Source organism: Haliotis rufescens, unplaced genomic scaffold, assembly GCF_023055435.1.
Source record: "Haliotis rufescens isolate VD_foot unplaced genomic scaffold, xgHalRufe1.0.p SCAF_5, whole genome shotgun sequence".
NCBI classification, from domain to species: domain Eukaryota; kingdom Metazoa; phylum Mollusca; class Gastropoda; order Lepetellida; family Haliotidae; genus Haliotis; species Haliotis rufescens.
Window position 1 is genome coordinate 16,395,674 of NW_025964223.1, and position 18,541 is coordinate 16,414,214.

General features: G+C 41.2%; 1 protein-coding gene across 1 annotated transcript in view; it reads right to left on the bottom strand.

Annotated features, from left to right (window-relative positions):
• Positions 1 to 18,541, bottom strand: part of LOC125373069 (mucin-3A-like) — a 71,648-nt gene that overhangs the window by 22,269 nt on the left and 30,838 nt on the right. Inside the window, exons 8-11 of the mRNA XM_048383903.1 lie at positions 9,978 to 10,271; positions 9,204 to 9,359; positions 1,728 to 2,021; positions 743 to 862 (exon numbers count right to left, since the gene is read on the bottom strand). Coding sequence (XP_048239860.1) covers positions 743 to 862; positions 1,728 to 2,021; positions 9,204 to 9,359; positions 9,978 to 10,271 — 864 coding nt within the window. The remainder of the gene's footprint in view (positions 1 to 742; positions 863 to 1,727; positions 2,022 to 9,203; positions 9,360 to 9,977; positions 10,272 to 18,541) is intronic.

The following is an 18,541-nucleotide window of genomic DNA, read 5'->3' on the forward strand; positions in this document are numbered from 1 at the left end:
CCACCATTCCACGAAGTGTGTGACGAACAAATAGTGTTTAAATAAATGGAATATTTAATGTAGAAATCTTTCGATTTTATATGGAAGACAGTATCGAGGTGACAACTTAAAGTTGGAAAAGGATATAGATTTTGTTAGGTGAGGTGAGGCGACAAGGGGCTGACATCGCGTTCAAGATAATTGCACCTATATAACGACGTCCATCCGTGTGTGCGTGGCTGTTTGTACTAGTCCGGACTAGTGCCGATTTATAGTGCTGACCCAGTGAGATACCATGCCACAATTTAACATGAATACCGCACTCAGACACAGTATACTGACTCCGAGCCGACCAGTCTTTGTTTTAGCCCATCTTTAAACGAATTTTGGTATTACGCGGCCGGGGATCAAACCCACGACCTTCCGTTCTCCGGGCAGACCCTCTACCACCAGACCTCGGAGGCGGTCTGATATCGATTTTGTGCTGCAGACATGTGACGTACGCATGTGGTATCTCACCACCTTTTTATTCACCACGTGGGGTAATAATGGTATTTAGTAGGACACTGAACAAGCTTCAAATGGCTTTAAGCTATACTTGAATATCATGAATATTTGAATTTTGAAGAATAAACAAGAACAATGTAGGCAAACCCTAAGAAGACTTGTTTAGTGAAAGCAAGCGGCTATGTTTAGTTGATGTCGATGCTGCATGTTGAATGGATACTACATATAGATACATATAGTCGTATTAACCACTTACTGCTGGAACAGTCCGTAGCTCGGTAGTATCCCTGATCACAGCGACAACTACCACTGTAACAGTTGGTACGGGCATCGATACACAAGCCAAGTTGTGAGCAAGGTTCATTGTAGGCGATCTCTGAAATCAATGATTAGGTTGGTTAGGTTGTACGATTGCGCTCATAACAAAATGGTAGACGGTAATAATAAATTAGTTCGACATGTGATGATATATGTGTGTGTGTGTGTGTGTGTGTGTGTGTGTGTGTGTGTGTGTGTGTGTGTGTGTGTGTGTGTGTGTGTGTGTGTGTGTGGAGGGGTTGGTGGAGTGGGTGGGGTTTGTGTTTGGGTGGGTCCCCTGTGTGTGCGGGGAGGGGTTTGTGGGGTTGTGGGTGGGTGGTGGTGGGGGTGGGGTGGGGGTGGGGGTGGGGGTGGGGGTGGGGGTGGGTAGTAGTGTTCCTGGAATCAATTTGAATTGTCCCCTACAATTCTTGAAAAATAATTATGCTACGGATTATTGAAAAATATAATTTGCCTGCCAGAAAACGTACATTGTTGCACGCTTTTTTCTCCATGCAAAATACCCAGCTCTCTCCCCCCCCCCCCCCCCCCCCCCCTAAATATCCTTTGGCCCGAGATAATCGTCGGACTCCTGCCAAACAGTGTGATGATATATGTGATAGCAACTTCAGTTCCTGAAAACAGGGTCTGTATGATGTAGTTTTTCCGTGGTGTAGAGGCAGATATATTTGATCTCGAGTCAAGCAGTGAAAACAACGATTTAAATATTAAACGTCAATGCCAGAGAATAACCAGTCACGATTATCCGCCTAAACAGATCCCAATGGGAGTAAAAGGCAAAATAGCAGTCAAGATTACACGAATGGAGTGATGAAACCGGGTGTTCGAGAAAAGGATAAGCATATCTATCCTGCCCCACAAACAATACCCCCACCACAGTAACTTAGCTACTTGTAGTTAATGTAAGTAAGTGTCACATTTACTGGTTGTAATATTCCTTTGGACCGAGGTAATCGTCTGACTCCTGCCGTACTGTGTGATGGTATGTGCAACTGTGACTGTATACACTGTTCCTGAATACAGGGACTGAATGTTGTAGGTCTTCTGTTGTGTAGAGGCAGTTCCTGGTGATCCTGGTGATCCTGGAGATCCCGGAGACCACACTACCGTGTAGCTGTAGGAGTATCCTCCAGTGACATCTGTATTTGTCCAGCTGATATAAATAGTGCCTGTTCCTATGGTTGGTGGGTCTGTGATGACTGGTCGTAACACACTAGCTGAAAGTATTCATGATCACATCGATTAGTGAAATATCTAACATCGATAATTATCATCAACGAGGTTATTGGATATAATGGATTAATGTTCGCCTTAGATTATTACTGAAATGTCCTGTCATATTTGTTTCCACCACAACTTCATAACGTGCAAGTGTTGCTGTCCATCCTCCACTTGTGAAGATTCTGACATAAAAAATAATGCATTAAGAAATACCTGACGGACAGTGCAGTTTGATCATTAATCTGAACATTTTTCAATTATTATGAATAAAATTTTGAAGAAGACGTGTTTAGTGTGCTCTCTCCCCCACCACCCCCATTCATTTAAAGTCAGATATTTTCCGCCCATAATATAATGCTAGGTATTGTCAATGTGGCTACAGTCTACTTCACACGCTCTATATTTACTATTCATAATGCTGTTTGCGACTACAGTCCTACAATATTCTTCATGCACCAAGGGTTCACTGAATGTGGCCGCTTTGAAGGACGCTGTCAGACAACTTTCCACTTGGTTCAAGGAAGGCTACGCTTATTTGCAATAGGAAGTTCAAGACTGAAAATATTTCAGCGATAAATGCCGTTATGCTGCTGTGAAATATTGTGTGCGGTTTACTACCAACCTTTTATTGCTTCGAGACTGACAGTATTTCAATAGAAGGAAGTGTAAGTAGCAACATGCAACATTTGTTAAATGTTGGTGTCCTGCAAACAAACAACAACTAAACCTGTGGTAAAGGCAACAAAAACAGGAAACAAAACTCACACAAACAAATGTTTGTGTATTAAACAGAGTGGTGTAGGTATGATAACTCACATATTCCTAATATTGGTAAAAATGTTATCTATAAAAGTTGAAAATATCTCCAGCTGATCCCATTGAAGTATCGAATGCATGCCTATTCTTGGCAGATATTGGGAACTTAATAAATATAGTTTTACATGTTAATGAGATGAATGGACCTCTGTAGACACAAGGTGTTCCCGTAAAGGGTAAGCATATCCTACTATGCCGGTAGCACACGCCACTCTCACTATGTATATAAAAAACGTAAGTGTTTGTTTTGTTGCCGCACACCCCACATTAGTGACCCTGTAAAACGACTACGGCTTGTAAACAATCGTGTCTTGATCATACAATGAAGTGACACGAAAGTGTGTTTACGTTTTTTGTTGAAACTATAAACGACATAAAACTTGTAAATATTCTGCTGCGTGCAAGTGATGCTAACAGTAATTATATGTGTATACCCTTCATTGTTTCTGTAAATAACGACGTTTAATCCTGTATTCTAAATACCAAGTAACATAAGCGGTGTGATAAAAGGATATCGTGAATGACTAACAGAGTGGGTTCAGGTCTTAGTTTTGAGCTGATGGTAACACATCTGTACTGCACGCCACGTTTCAAAAGAATCCACGTCTTTTTAATGACTGTTCTCCTGAACAGCTGAGTGGGGATAAAAGATACTCCACAACTGTGAAATTGGTATTTTAATAGTATACAAAATGAAGTTGTTTCCTTTAACAGATATCTGGAACTTTATTTCCACGTTGGTTTACACTAGAGCTCAGTCTTGCCATGTCACAAACCACAAAGGCCTTATTTTATATGTATAGATATAAATGAGAGTTAAGCTATTTACATGTTATGATATGTTTGGCATTTGATGAAATGGTAACACCTGTCGTATATTGGTGCAGAACCAAAAACAAAGAAACAAAGTCATGACGGCTTCTATCATATACTGAGGATGGCGTCATCCACATACACTGATGACGTCACGCACAGTAGGCGTGACAATGTTGTAGTGTAAACAATACCACGTGTTTCTACAGCACTAAATAACATGAAATTGGTTGATGCATGTTGATACATGTCATCGTATCCCAATTGTGCGGATAGGTGCTTATGATATCAATCACTGGATTGTCTGGTTCAGACTTGATTATTTACGGACCGCCGTCATAGAGCTGGAATATTGCTGATTGCGGCGTTAAAAAACAACAAACAAACAAACATTCGGGTGCCATCACCTCGAGAATGTCCTTTTCCTATTTTACCTCATCTGACACATGTCATATATTAAACCTTTCACTCACATCCGTACATTCGTTATTTCCATTGACATGGATGTAGTGGAATTTGACATATGACTCTTTGACGTCCTACCAAGCAATCTCACTCCCAGCAGAAATATTTTACCTCCAGTTATTAGTGTCATAATCAAACAAATCGACTGGGGAAAAAAATGCTAATCAAATGGTACAATGATCTGTCAACACAGACATTTCTAACACTTCGATTTTTGGGATAATGTGATACTTTAGCTGAATTGAACAAGGACAGAAATGAAAACACTTTAAAATTGTAGACGTGTATATTTATAATATACATGCAACACAAGCTGTAGATTACCAACACATCAAATCTTTACACAGGCAGATCTAATCAGTTCTACATACATGTACATGGCCAGATATATACGAACGTCCTCATTTTGTTTAACGCTAAATGGTAAAGTATTACTTTTATCTAGTACATGTATCCTAGGTAGACGTTGGTGCTCTACCGGATAATTCTCTTATTACAACACACAAGTCCGTCTGTGGGTCCACAACGTTTATTCTTGATCTTACTATATCTATATAACTACATAGTAGTATGGCCAAGCAGGATCTCTGAGGCGTGATAGAGCCAACCTGCCTAGCCGCTGTCCGAGGGTCAAGTCTCGACTAACAGAAAGCGTACTATCTTTAACCCTCACTGTCAGACTGCCATGTATCGTGTTACGTTACATACATGGTCAGCCTGCAGTATCCCGCACCTCATCCACAAAGTTAAGCTTCAGTGGCCAACCGGCCATTCTCTGGCATTAACTACAACCAGCTGACCCGCACATGACTCTGTGATGCTGGCCATGGTAATGATACCCCAGCTGCTGTTATAATTTGTATTGGCAGCACTCTGTTTATTTAAATAGATATAATCAACTTACTTAATTAAGGGAATATATAAAACGTATATACACTCCCTGTTAAAACATATAGACTCCCTGTTAAAACCTATATACCCTGCCAAACTGCCTATGATAAATGCCATTTCTGTAAAGAAGGACGTGTCCCACGTCCTTATAAGGAATTGGGAATGAGGTACGGTGGACAATCAATCAATATAACCACATATTTAAAACAATGTGAAATGTATAAACAAGCAAAAAGTACATAAAGCAATTTTCTTTCTTTTTTTTAAACTGGACAAAATTTAAACTGAGAATTTGATGTAATGTACAGCATTTTGTGTGTGGACCACGATTTATTTTTTTTATCTACAAACACTGCTGTCGAACTGGATACAATTTCACACAGAAATATTTCCAGTAACGACAATATGACTACATACGTACAATGAATACAGTGGTTACATCGGTGCATTGCTATCCATACGGACAAGGAAGTTACACGTTACAAATATACCAATACATGAATATGTACAATGAAAAAAAATGAACAAAGACATTGATGACTATAACAGCGGTTGTTCTGTCTTGTTCTTATTCCCTCTTCTCGTTATTTCCACTCCTCACAAATAACGCTTTCACTTATGCTCTGCTTCACTCACTTTCTTTCATTCTATTTTTCTTGTCAGTTCATAATTCCCATGCGGACAAACACTTCATTCACCCAATTCTACATTTGTCCTTCTCTCGCGCTTACACTTCACCTCTCTCTGTCTCTGTTTCGCACCCACGCTATATCCTCTCACTCTCTGTTTCTGTTTCTCTCTCTCTCTCTCTCTCTCTCTCTCTCTCTCTCTCTCTCTCTCTCTCTCTCTCTCTCTCGGACCCACCCTATCTACCATACATGTCAGTTTTTCTTTTGTATTCTGTCATTTTTTTGTTCATTTATCCTATCAGCAGCTATCTTACTCCTTCACTCTCTCTCTCTCCACTTTACAGTACATAAGACAAGCCTATTCTAAACCTACTTTCAACACACATTTATACTTCAAACAGGATTGACATTTTTCATAAATAGACAACAGCTCACATAGGGAATATATATGCATTCATTTTCAATGATGTATTAAGAATCACATAGGGACAGATAATCGTAACTACTCATTTCCAACCCCCGCTAGCAAAGGGCCTATAATTGGTAAGAGCAGTTACTAAGGAACACCAAATGAAAGATAATGAAAGATGATACGTCTGAACACCTGTTAATGGCTAGTAGACATGTGAACATTACATAATGATATTTGAACACTCACAAAATGATGCACTATTCCACAGTCATAATCCATATATTACGTAAAAATCCAGACATCTTGCATAAAATACACTGTTGTTAATGATGTAATAACTTCAACAAATCGACATCATTGTCACACACTCGCACCAAGGGTACACTTTAATACAAGAACATTAAATCCTATGAGCGTTAATAGACTGTTGATAGGTATGGGTTGAGTTTCGTTAGCACCAGGTTTACAAAAGGGTACATGGTCAAAATGAGGGTGGTGAAAATATGAGCAATACTAAGACATCGTAGCAAGAGGTTTTGATGATACCACATGAACTGGTCAAGAGAACGAGCGTTATCTTCACATTGGAATCCCATGGAGTCGTTAAAGGGCACAGATTGGGGTCCTTGATTATACATGCAAGGTCGGTATTGTGATGACCTGGGTTGATGAGTTGGGGACTGAGACCCGTGGTTCACATGTTGTGCTTGGGGATATGGTGATGGAATGGATCCTGGCTGACATGAATGCTCTTTCTTTGGCCCAGTATCTGATCCTATTGCATTGACATGATGGGTGTTGAGAGTATTGACTTTAACTGTGAGTTCATTTATAGCGGTCATGGTTTCATCAGATCTGGAGTCAGTCCACCCTGACATGGCCTCGGCTATCTCCGCACTATCTGTCACCTGTTCTAAGGAGGTGAGGGGGCGTGTCAGGATGAACATGCGGATATTGGGAAGAGCATTACGGAGAATAAGATCTTTGATGTACATGTCTTCATTTCTTTGTAGAAGCTCTGCCTCATGTCTTATGGACTGGAGGAATGATCGGAAAGGTTCACCTTCCCACTGTTTTCTGTCCAATAAATCATTTTGTCGAGTTACAAGACCTACTGCGGAAGGTGCATATCTCCGTAAAAAGGCTTGTCTCAACTCAGACCAAGACATAAGTGAAATATTGTTGATACCATCGTACCATTCAGCTGCGAGATCAGTTAAATAAAGGGGGAATATTTTTGTTTGGTCTTCTTCAGAATACTTTTGTACTGAAGCAAAGTTTTCAAAGCGTTTCAGCCATGAAACAGCAGCAATGGAATCCTTGCCATCATACATTGAGAGCGGGAGGCGGGAGCAGTTAATTAGTCTTAATAAAGAGGTGCGATCATCAGTGGACGAAGGATTATCAGCGTGGGGTCTTGGGCGATTGGTCAGCTGACATGTTTGAGGTATTTCAGATTGGGAGGGGGGTGGGGAGGAGAGGGGGGGAAACTGTGATGGAGGAGGCAAGTAAGATGGGGGAGTTTGTTGGGGGTCCCGGGGGTGTTGAGGCTGTGGTGAACGAGGTCGTGGTGACCCGGTTGCATACAAGGTTTCCCATCGGGGAGTGAAAATAGTTTCTTGTTGGGTTGAACCATTTCTAGACTGTAAGGACTGGTATACTATGGGAGGACTCAAGACTTCGGGGGAGGCTAGGGGAAGACGTTCATTGGCATTGAGGGGTTTCAGAGCGTAAAAAGTCATTCTTGTTGATTGTAATACAATATATGAAATAATGCTTACCAAAACTGTTCCTACGAATGTCACAAATATGCAGGGCTATAGCACATTAATTACAACAAATATTCACTGCAAATCACAATGCCTTTGAGGACTGTTTCTTTTGAGATAGTGGCTGGCACAAACACACAGGAATTACCGGAATGAAACAAATGTCTTGGTTAAGTGGAACTTGATGTTGTTAACACAGTGGTCGTCGATGAAAATGTCAGTCTTCGAAATCACCTCTTGATGGTTGAGGGAGGGGTGTGACGAAACAAGGAATCCTGGGTTCTTTTTCTGTTGTATCCTGGAAAAGTTGCTGGTCCCCGGGACGGCTGAAGGGGTTGGCCTTTTAGGGTGGTAACAATGTCTCCGAGTAAGAACAATGATGACAATAATGATGAGCACAGAATAGCTTGAGGATAGACGAACCAGAATGCTGGTTGTTGGTTGTTATTGTTGTGGACCCCAGACGAAATAACGATTCACTTTGTGTTGACAAACTTCTTTATCTTGTTGCATTGGGTTTGAGGTACCCGGATTCTCCACCAATATATCCTAGGTAGACGTTGGTGCTCTACCGGATAATTCTCTTATTACAACACACAAGTCCGTCTGTGGGTCCACAACGTTTATTCTTGATCTTACTATATCTATATAACTACATAGTAGTATGGCCAAGCAGGATCTCTGAGGCGTGATAGAGCCAACCTGCCTAGCCGCTGACCGAGGGTCAAGTCTCGACTAACAGAAAGCGTACTATCTTTAACCCTCACTGTCAGACTGCCATGTATCGTGTTACGTTACATACATGGTCAGCCTGCAGTATCCCGCACCTCATCCACAAAGTTAAGCTTCAGTGGCCAACCGGCCATTCTCTGGCATTAACTACAACCAGCTGACCCGCACATGACTCTGTGATGCTGGCCATGGTAATGATACCCCAGCTGCTGTTATAATTTGTATTGGCAGCACTCTGTTTATTTAAATAGATATAATCAACTTACTTAATTAAGGGAATATATAAAACGTATATACACTCCCTGTTAAAACATATAGACTCCCTGTTAAAACCTATATACCCTGCCAAACTGCCTATGATACATGTATGCCATTTTCTCACAACCAACTGTATCACGTATTTGGCAGCTTTTGGCATACTCAATGTGTATGTCAGAGCAGGGGAACTCTTTAACCCTTTGACTTCCAACAGGATTCTCAGAATCGAAGTGGTCAGTGAGGGTGAGGAAAATGTTTGTTGACTAAGTCTGGCAATTATTATATCCTGCAAATGATTTCATTCATTCATTCGTGTTTGATAATATCGAATTGATTCTATGCCCAAATGTAGGAGGTTTGGTGACCAATTAAAGGCTACAATGTGATACTTACATTGAACACAAGGTGTTGGAGTTGTATTCGGCCGATACCATCCACTCTTACAGAGACACTTCTTGTTTGATTGTCCTGTAGTGTCTATACACCCAATGTTGGTGTCTGAGGTGTCACACTGGGATGTGTCATTACATGCACCGCCGAAGACCAATTCTGAAAGTAGCGTATTATAACACTACAGAAATGTCTTACAAACGGGGTAACGGTGATACGTTTTGTCACCAAAGCTCATTAAACAGTTATTATACAAACTATACAAACTAGAGAGAGTAAATAAACCATTTGCATGCCCTCCAGGCTATAGCACTACATACTACAGCCGTCTACCCGTCTACAGCCGTCTACACACACACACACCTTCCTCTCAGGCAAAATGCTGAAATACTGAATATTACTCATTCACCGCTTCAACCTTACCGTCTGATTTCAATACCCAACCAAGTGGCTTTTTCTGTCAGTTGTGTTGTCAGTTTCTGTCAGTATTTTAGGTGTGGAAAGACATATTCAAGTCTTGAATTGATATATTTGATCTGGAGTCAACAACAACTATCTAATCATTAAAAGTCAATGCCAGAGTAAACCTCGATTATTCAACTAAACAGTTTGCGTAAAACGCAAAATGGCGGTTAAACTTTTGTGAATGGATCACTGAAAATCTGTGATGACACCAGGTGTTCGAGAAAAGGTAAGCATATATTTTCCTACAAATAACTCAAATAATACATCGTAACTTAGCTACTTGTAGTAAATGTAAGTAAGTGTCACACTTACTTGTTGTAAATGTTCTTTGGACCGAAGTAATCGTCTGACTCCTGCCATACTGTGTGATGGTATATACGACTGTGACTGTATACACTGTTCCTGGAGATAGGGGCTGAATGTTGTAGTTCTTCTGTTGTGTAGAGGCAGTTCCTGGTGATCCTGGTGATCCTGGAGGTCCTGGAGACCACTCTACCGTGTAGCTGTAGGAGTACCCTCCAGTGACATCAGTATTTGTCCAGCTGATGGAAATGTAGTCTGTTCCTATGGTTGGTGTGTTTACGATGGCTGGTTGTAATGAGCTAGCTGAAATCAATACATGTTCACAGAGATTACTGTACTGTCAGTCAACAGCCATGATCAATTGGCACGGTCAACAATGTTGTCCATGTGCAATGGACAAATGGGCATGACGTGTGGGTTGTTGTGAAAGTGGCTGTATGGTATTGTGATTCTTTTATATTAGACATTTTTGTTCCCTTATTTTGTAACAGTCCTTCAACTTCTTAGTCCTGCAATACTATTTGAGACAAGGAAACAGCATTATCACTATCCCTCGCCATCGGGAACATTACAATTATGTTTGTTTCTATAATAGCGAGTGTAAACTAAAAAGTCACATAAAGCCTTACAAAGAAATCAGAATCTCATCAGAAAATAATATTTAATGTTAAATTAATACACACAAAAGGGCCCTCCTCTTGAAAAATAACTCAGTCTTGATAATGATCTCTTAGACAAGTTAACTTGAGCAGTTTCTGAGAAAACTTGTACCCATTGCGGACACGATGCACTAAGTAAACTGACATGGACCAAGGGCCGTTACTGTGTTGTTAAAATATTACGGGATCAATTTGCTAACTCAATAGTAACAAGTATCTGTTAGACAAGCATGCAAACTTTCATTCGAGTAACTTCACTAATTTCTTAGTCAACATGTCCCCATTGCACACAATATGCTCTAAGATGAAGAGCACGGACCAAGGGTCATAACTCTTTAAAAAATATATGTACGACACCAATTTTCGAACTCATTTGAGATCAAAATCAGTAACATCAGTATTTAAAAATTCATTTCTCTAACTTGAACAGTTTTTGCGAAAAATAATTCACATTGAGAAGCAGACTGACGTACGTTTCTATATACAATCCCTGCCTCACTGCGTGATAGTGGATACTGATAATTATGTTGAAATTAATTAGGTTATTTAAATCTTGAGACTGCCAGTAAATAGCCAATTAACAAAAATCGTTTGCAACGCGACAGGACGTTTCCCTCGCTTTTTCATCCTTTTCCAATTTTGCATTGGAGCTTGTGTACATACTCAATGAGGATAAAGAAATGTCTTTTCAGGTAGGGGTCGGTAAGTGTAATTATACTATGCTTATCGCCAAGAGAAGGTTAAAAGCAGGCACTTAACTATGTCCAGTTAGATACTTACTGTCCGTATAAGATGATGAAATTCAGATGGTGATGGCTTATACATCCCATCTTAACAGAGGCACCTTTCCTCTGTTTTCTCTGTAATATGTACACAGTCTATGTTCGGGTTTGAGTTGTCGCACTGGACCATGCTAATATATATACTCTGCCACTTACTTTCAACACAGGACGTTGCTGTTTGCTCTGTAATATGTACACAGTCTATGTTCGGGTTTGAGTTGTCGCACTGGACCATGCTAATATATACTCTGCCACTTACTTTCAACACAGGACGTTGCTGTTTGCTCTGTAATATGTACACAGTCTATGTTCGGGTTTGAGTTGTCGCACTGAACCATGCTAATATATACTCTGCCACTTACTTTCAACACAGGACGTTGCTGTCTGCTCTGTAATATGTACACAGTCCATGTTCGGGTTTGAGTTGTCGCACTGGACCATGCTAATATATACTCTGCCACTTACTTTCGACACAGGACGTTGCTGTTTGCTCTGTAATATGTACACAGTTTATGTTCGGGTTTGAGTTGTCGCACTGGACCATGCTAATATATATACTCTGCCACTTACTTTCAACACAGGACGTTGCTGTTTGCTCTGTAATATGTACGCAGTCTATGTTCGGGTTTGAGTTGTCGCACTGGACCATGCTAATATATACTCTGCCACTTACTTTCAACACAGGACGTTGCTGTTTGCTCTGTAATATGTACGCAGTCTATGTTCGGGTTTGAGTTGTCGCACTGAACCATGCTAATATATACTCTGCCACTTACTTTCAACACAGGACGTTGCTGTTTGCTCTGTAATATGTACACAGTCTATGTTCGGGTTTGAGTTGTCGCACTGGACCATGCTAATATATACTCTGCCACTTACTTTCAACACAGGACGTTGCTGTTTGCTCTGTAATATGTACACAGTCTATGTTCGGGTTTGAGTTGTCGCACTGAACCATGCTAATATATACTCTGCCACTTACTTTCAACACAGGACGTTGCTGTCTGCTCTGTAATATGTACACAGTCTATGTTCGGGTTTGAGTTGTCGCACTGGACCATGCTAATATATACTCTGCCACTTACTTTCGACACAGGACGTTGCTGTTTGCTCTGTAATATGTACACAGTCTATGTTCGGGTTTGAGTTGTCGCACTGGACCATGCTAATATATATACTCTGCCACTTACTTTCAACACAGGACGTTGCTGTTTGCTCTGTAATATGTACACAGTCTATGTTCGGGTTTGAGTTGTCGCACTGGACCATGCTAATATATACTCTGCCACTTACTTTCAACAGGGGACGTTGCTGTTTGCTTTGTAATATGTACACAGTCTATGTTCGGGTTTGAGTTGTCGCACTGAACCATGCTAATATATACTCTGCCACTTACTTTAAACACAGGACGTTGCTGTTTGCTCTGTAATATGTACACAGTCTATGTTCGGGTTTGAGTTGTCGCACTGGACCATGCTAATATATACTCTGCCACTTACTTTCAACACAGGACGTTGCTGTTTGCTCTGTAATATGTACACAGTCTATGTTCGGGTTTGAGTTGTCGCACCGGACCATGCTAATATATACTCTGCCACTTACTTTCAACACAGGACGTTGCTGTTTGCTCTGTAATATGTACACAGTCTATGTTCGGGTTTGAGTTGTCGCACTGGACCATGCTTATACATACTCGGCCACTTACTTTCAACAGGGGACGTTGCTGTTTGCTTTGTAATATGTACACAGTCTATGTTCGGGTTTGAGTTGTCGCACTGAACCATGCTAATATATACTCTGCCACTTACTTTCAACACAGGACGTTGCTGTCTGCTCTGTAATATGTACACAGTCTATGTTCGGGTTTGAGTTGTCGCACTGGACCATGCTAATATATACTCTGCCACTTACTTTCGACACAGGACGTTGCTGTTTGCTCTGTAATATGTACACAGTCTATGTTCGGGTTTGAGTTGTCGCACTGGACCATGCTAATATATATACTCGGCCACTTACTTTCAACACAGGACGTTGCTGTTTGCTCTGTAATATGTACACAGTCTATGTTCGGGTTTGAGTTGTCGCACTGGACCATGCTTATATATACTCGGCCACTTACTTTCAACACAGGACGTTGCTGTTTGCTCTGTAATATGTACACAGTCTATGTTCGGGTTTGAGTTGTCGCACTGAACCATGCTAATATATACTCTGCCACTTACTTTAAACACAGGACGTTGCTGTTTGCTCTGTAATATGTACACAGTCTATGTTCGGGTTTGAGTTGTCGCACTGGACCATGCTAATATATACTCTGCCACTTACTTTCAACACAGGACGTTGCTGTTTGCTCTGTAATATGTACACAGTCTATGTTCGGGTTTGAGTTGTCGCACCGGACCATGCTAATATATACTCTGCCACTTACTTTCAACACAGGACGTTGCTGTTTGCTCTGTAATATGTACACAGTCTATGTTCGGGTTTGAGTTGTCGCACTGGACCATGCTAATATATACTCTGCCACTTACTTTCAACACAGGACGTTGCTGTTTGCTCTGTAATATGTACGCAGTCTATGTTCGGGTTTGAGTTGTCGCACTGAACCATGCTAATATATACTCTGCCACTTACTTTCAACACAGGACGTTGCTGTTTGCTCTGTAATATGTACACAGTCTATGTTCGGGTTTGAGTTGTCGCACTGGACCATGCTAATATATACTCTGCCACTTACTTTCAACACAGGACGTTGCTGTTTGCTCTGTAATATGTACGCAGTCTATGTTCGGGTTTGAGTTGTCGCACTGAACCATGCTAATATATACTCTGCCACTTACTTTCAACACAGGACGTTGCTGTTTGCTCTGTAATATGTACACAGTCTATGTTCGGGTTTGAGTTGTCGCACTGGACCATGCTAATATATACTCTGCCACTTACTTTCAACACAGGACGTTGCTGTTTGCTCTGTAATATGTACACAGTCTATGTTCGGGTTTGAGTTGTCGCACTGAACCATGCTAATATATACTCTGCCACTTACTTTCAACACAGGACGTTGCTGTCTGCTCTGTAATATGTACACAGTCTATGTTTGGGTTTGAGTTGTCGCACTGGACCATGCTAATATATACTCTGCCACTTACTTTCGACACAGGACGTTGCTGTTTGCTCTGTAATATGTACACAGTCTATGTTCGGGTTTGAGTTGTCGCACTGGACCATGCTAATATATATACTCTGCCACTTACTTTCAACACAGGACGTTGCTGTTTGCTCTGTAATATGTACACAGTCTATGTTCGGGTTTGAGTTGTCGCACTGGACCATGCTAATATATACTCTGCCACTTACTTTCAACAGGGGACGTTGCTGTTTGCTTTGTAATATGTACACAGTCTATGTTCGGGTTTGAGTTGTCGCACTGAACCATGCTAATATATACTCTGCCACTTACTTTAAACACAGGACGTTGCTGTTTGCTCTGTAATATGTACACAGTCTATGTTCGGGTTTGAGTTGTCGCACTGGACCATGCTAATATATACTCTGCCACTTACTTTCAACACAGGACGTTGCTGTTTGCTCTGTAATATGTACACAGTCTATGTTCGGGTTTGAGTTGTCGCACTGAACCATGCTAATATATACTCTGCCACTTACTTTCAACACAGGACGTTGCTGTTTGCTCTGTAATATGTACACAGTCTATGTTCGGGTTTGAGTTGTCGCACTGAACCATGCTAATATATACTCTGCCACTTACTTTCAACACAGGACGTTGCTGTCTGCTCTGTAATATGTACACAGTCCATGTTCGGGTTTGAGTTGTCGCACTGGACCATGCTAATATATACTCTGCCACTTACTTTCGACACAGGACGTTGCTGTTTGCTCTGTAATATGTACACAGTTTATGTTCGGGTTTGAGTTGTCGCACTGGACCATGCTAATATATATACTCTGCCACTTACTTTCAACACAGGACGTTGCTGTTTGCTCTGTAATATGTACGCAGTCTATGTTCGGGTTTGAGTTGTCGCACTGGACCATGCTAATATATACTCTGCCACTTACTTTCAACACAGGACGTTGCTGTTTGCTCTGTAATATGTACGCAGTCTATGTTCGGGTTTGAGTTGTCGCACTGAACCATGCTAATATATACTCTGCCACTTACTTTCAACACAGGACGTTGCTGTTTGCTCTGTAATATGTACACAGTCTATGTTCGGGTTTGAGTTGTCGCACTGGACCATGCTAATATATACTCTGCCACTTACTTTCAACACAGGACGTTGCTGTTTGCTCTGTAATATGTACACAGTCTATGTTCGGGTTTGAGTTGTCGCACTGAACCATGCTAATATATACTCTGCCACTTACTTTCAACACAGGACGTTGCTGTCTGCTCTGTAATATGTACACAGTCTATGTTCGGGTTTGAGTTGTCGCACTGGACCATGCTAATATATACTCTGCCACTTACTTTCGACACAGGACGTTGCTGTTTGCTCTGTAATATGTACACAGTCTATGTTCGGGTTTGAGTTGTCGCACTGGACCATGCTAATATATATACTCTGCCACTTACTTTCAACACAGGACGTTGCTGTTTGCTCTGTAATATGTACACAGTCTATGTTCGGGTTTGAGTTGTCGCACTGGACCATGCTAATATATACTCTGCCACTTACTTTCAACAGGGGACGTTGCTGTTTGCTTTGTAATATGTACACAGTCTATGTTCGGGTTTGAGTTGTCGCACTGAACCATGCTAATATATACTCTGCCACTTACTTTAAACACAGGACGTTGCTGTTTGCTCTGTAATATGTACACAGTCTATGTTCGGGTTTGAGTTGTCGCACTGGACCATGCTAATATATACTCTGCCACTTACTTTCAACACAGGACGTTGCTGTTTGCTCTGTAATATGTACACAGTCTATGTTCGGGTTTGAGTTGTCGCACTGAACCATGCTAATATATACTCTGCCACTTACTTTCAACACAGGACGTTGCTGTTTGCTCTGTAATATGTACACAGTCTATGTTCGGGTTTGAGTTGTCGCACTGGACCATGCTTATACATACTCGGCCACTTACTTTCAACAGGGGACGTTGCTGTTTGCTTTGTAATATGTACACAGTCTATGTTCGGGTTTGAGTTGTCGCACTGAACCATGCTAATATATACTCTGCCACTTACTTTCAACACAGGACGTTGCTGTCTGCTCTGTAATATGTACACAGTCTATGTTCGGGTTTGAGTTGTCGCACTGGACCATGCTAATATATACTCTGCCACTTACTTTCGACACAGGACGTTGCTGTTTGCTCTGTAATATGTACACAGTCTATGTTCGGGTTTGAGTTGTCGCACTGGACCATGCTAATATATATACTCGGCCACTTACTTTCAACACAGGACGTTGCTGTTTGCTCTGTAATATGTACACAGTCTATGTTCGGGTTTGAGTTGTCGCACTGGACCATGCTTATATATACTCGGCCACTTACTTTCAACACAGGACGTTGCTGTTTGCTCTGTAATATGTACACAGTCTATGTTCGGGTTTGAGTTGTCGCACTGAACCATGCTAATATATACTCTGCCACTTACTTTAAACACAGGACGTTGCTGTTTGCTCTGTAATATGTACACAGTCTATGTTCGGGTTTGAGTTGTCGCACTGGACCATGCTAATATATACTCTGCCACTTACTTTCAACACAGGACGTTGCTGTTTGCTCTGTAATATGTACACAGTCTATGTTCGGGTTTGAGTTGTCGCACCGGACCATGCTAATATATACTCTGCCACTTACTTTCAACACAGGACGTTGCTGTTTGCTCTGTAATATGTACACAGTCTATGTTCGGGTTTGAGTTGTCGCACTGGACCATGCTAATATATACTCTGCCACTTACTTTCAACACAGGACGTTGCTGTTTGCTCTGTAATATGTACGCAGTCTATGTTCGGGTTTGAGTTGTCGCACTGAACCATGCTAATATATACTCTGCCACTTACTTTCAACACAGGACGTTGCTGTTTGCTCTTTAATATGTACACAGTCTATGTTCGGGTTTGAGTTGTCGCACTGGACCATGCTAATATATACTCTGCCACTTACTTTCAACACAGGACGTTGCTGTTTGCTCTGTAATATGTACGCAGTCTATGTTCGGGTTTGAGTTGTCGCACTGAACCATGCTAATATATACTCTGCCACTTACTTTCAACACAGGACGTTGCTGTTTGCTCTGTAATATGTACACAGTCTATGTTCGGGTTTGAGTTGTCGCACTGGACCATGCTAATATATACTCTGCCACTTACTTTCAACACAGGACGTTGCTGTTTGCTCTGTAATATGTACACAGTCTATGTTCGGGTTTGAGTTGTCGCACTGAACCATGCTAATATATACTCTGCCACTTACTTTCAACACAGGACGTTGCTGTCTGCTCTGTAATATGTACACAGTCTATGTTTGGGTTTGAGTTGTCGCACTGGACCATGCTAATATATACTCTGCCACTTACTTTCGACACAGGACGTTGCTGTTTGCTCTGTAATATGTACACAGTCTATGTTCGGGTTTGAGTTGTCGCACTGGACCATGCTAATATATATACTCTGCCACTTACTTTCAACACAGGACGTTGCTGTTTGCTCTGTAATATGTACACAGTCTATGTTCGGGTTTGAGTTGTCGCACTGGACCATGCTAATATATACTCTGCCACTTACTTTCAACAGGGGACGTTGCTGTTTGCTTTGTAATATGTACACAGTCTATGTTCGGGTTTGAGTTGTCGCACTGAACCATGCTAATATATACTCTGCCACTTACTTTAAACACAGGACGTTGCTGTTTGCTCTGTAATATGTACACAGTCTATGTTCGGGTTTGAGTTGTCGCACTGGACCATGCTAATATATACTCTGCCACTTACTTTCAACACAGGACGTTGCTGTTTGCTCTGTAATATGTACACAGTCTATGTTCGGGTTTGAGTTGTCGCACTGAACCATGCTAATATATACTCTGCCACTTACTTTCAACACAGGACGTTGCTGTTTGCTCTGTAATATGTACACAGTCTATGTTCGGGTTT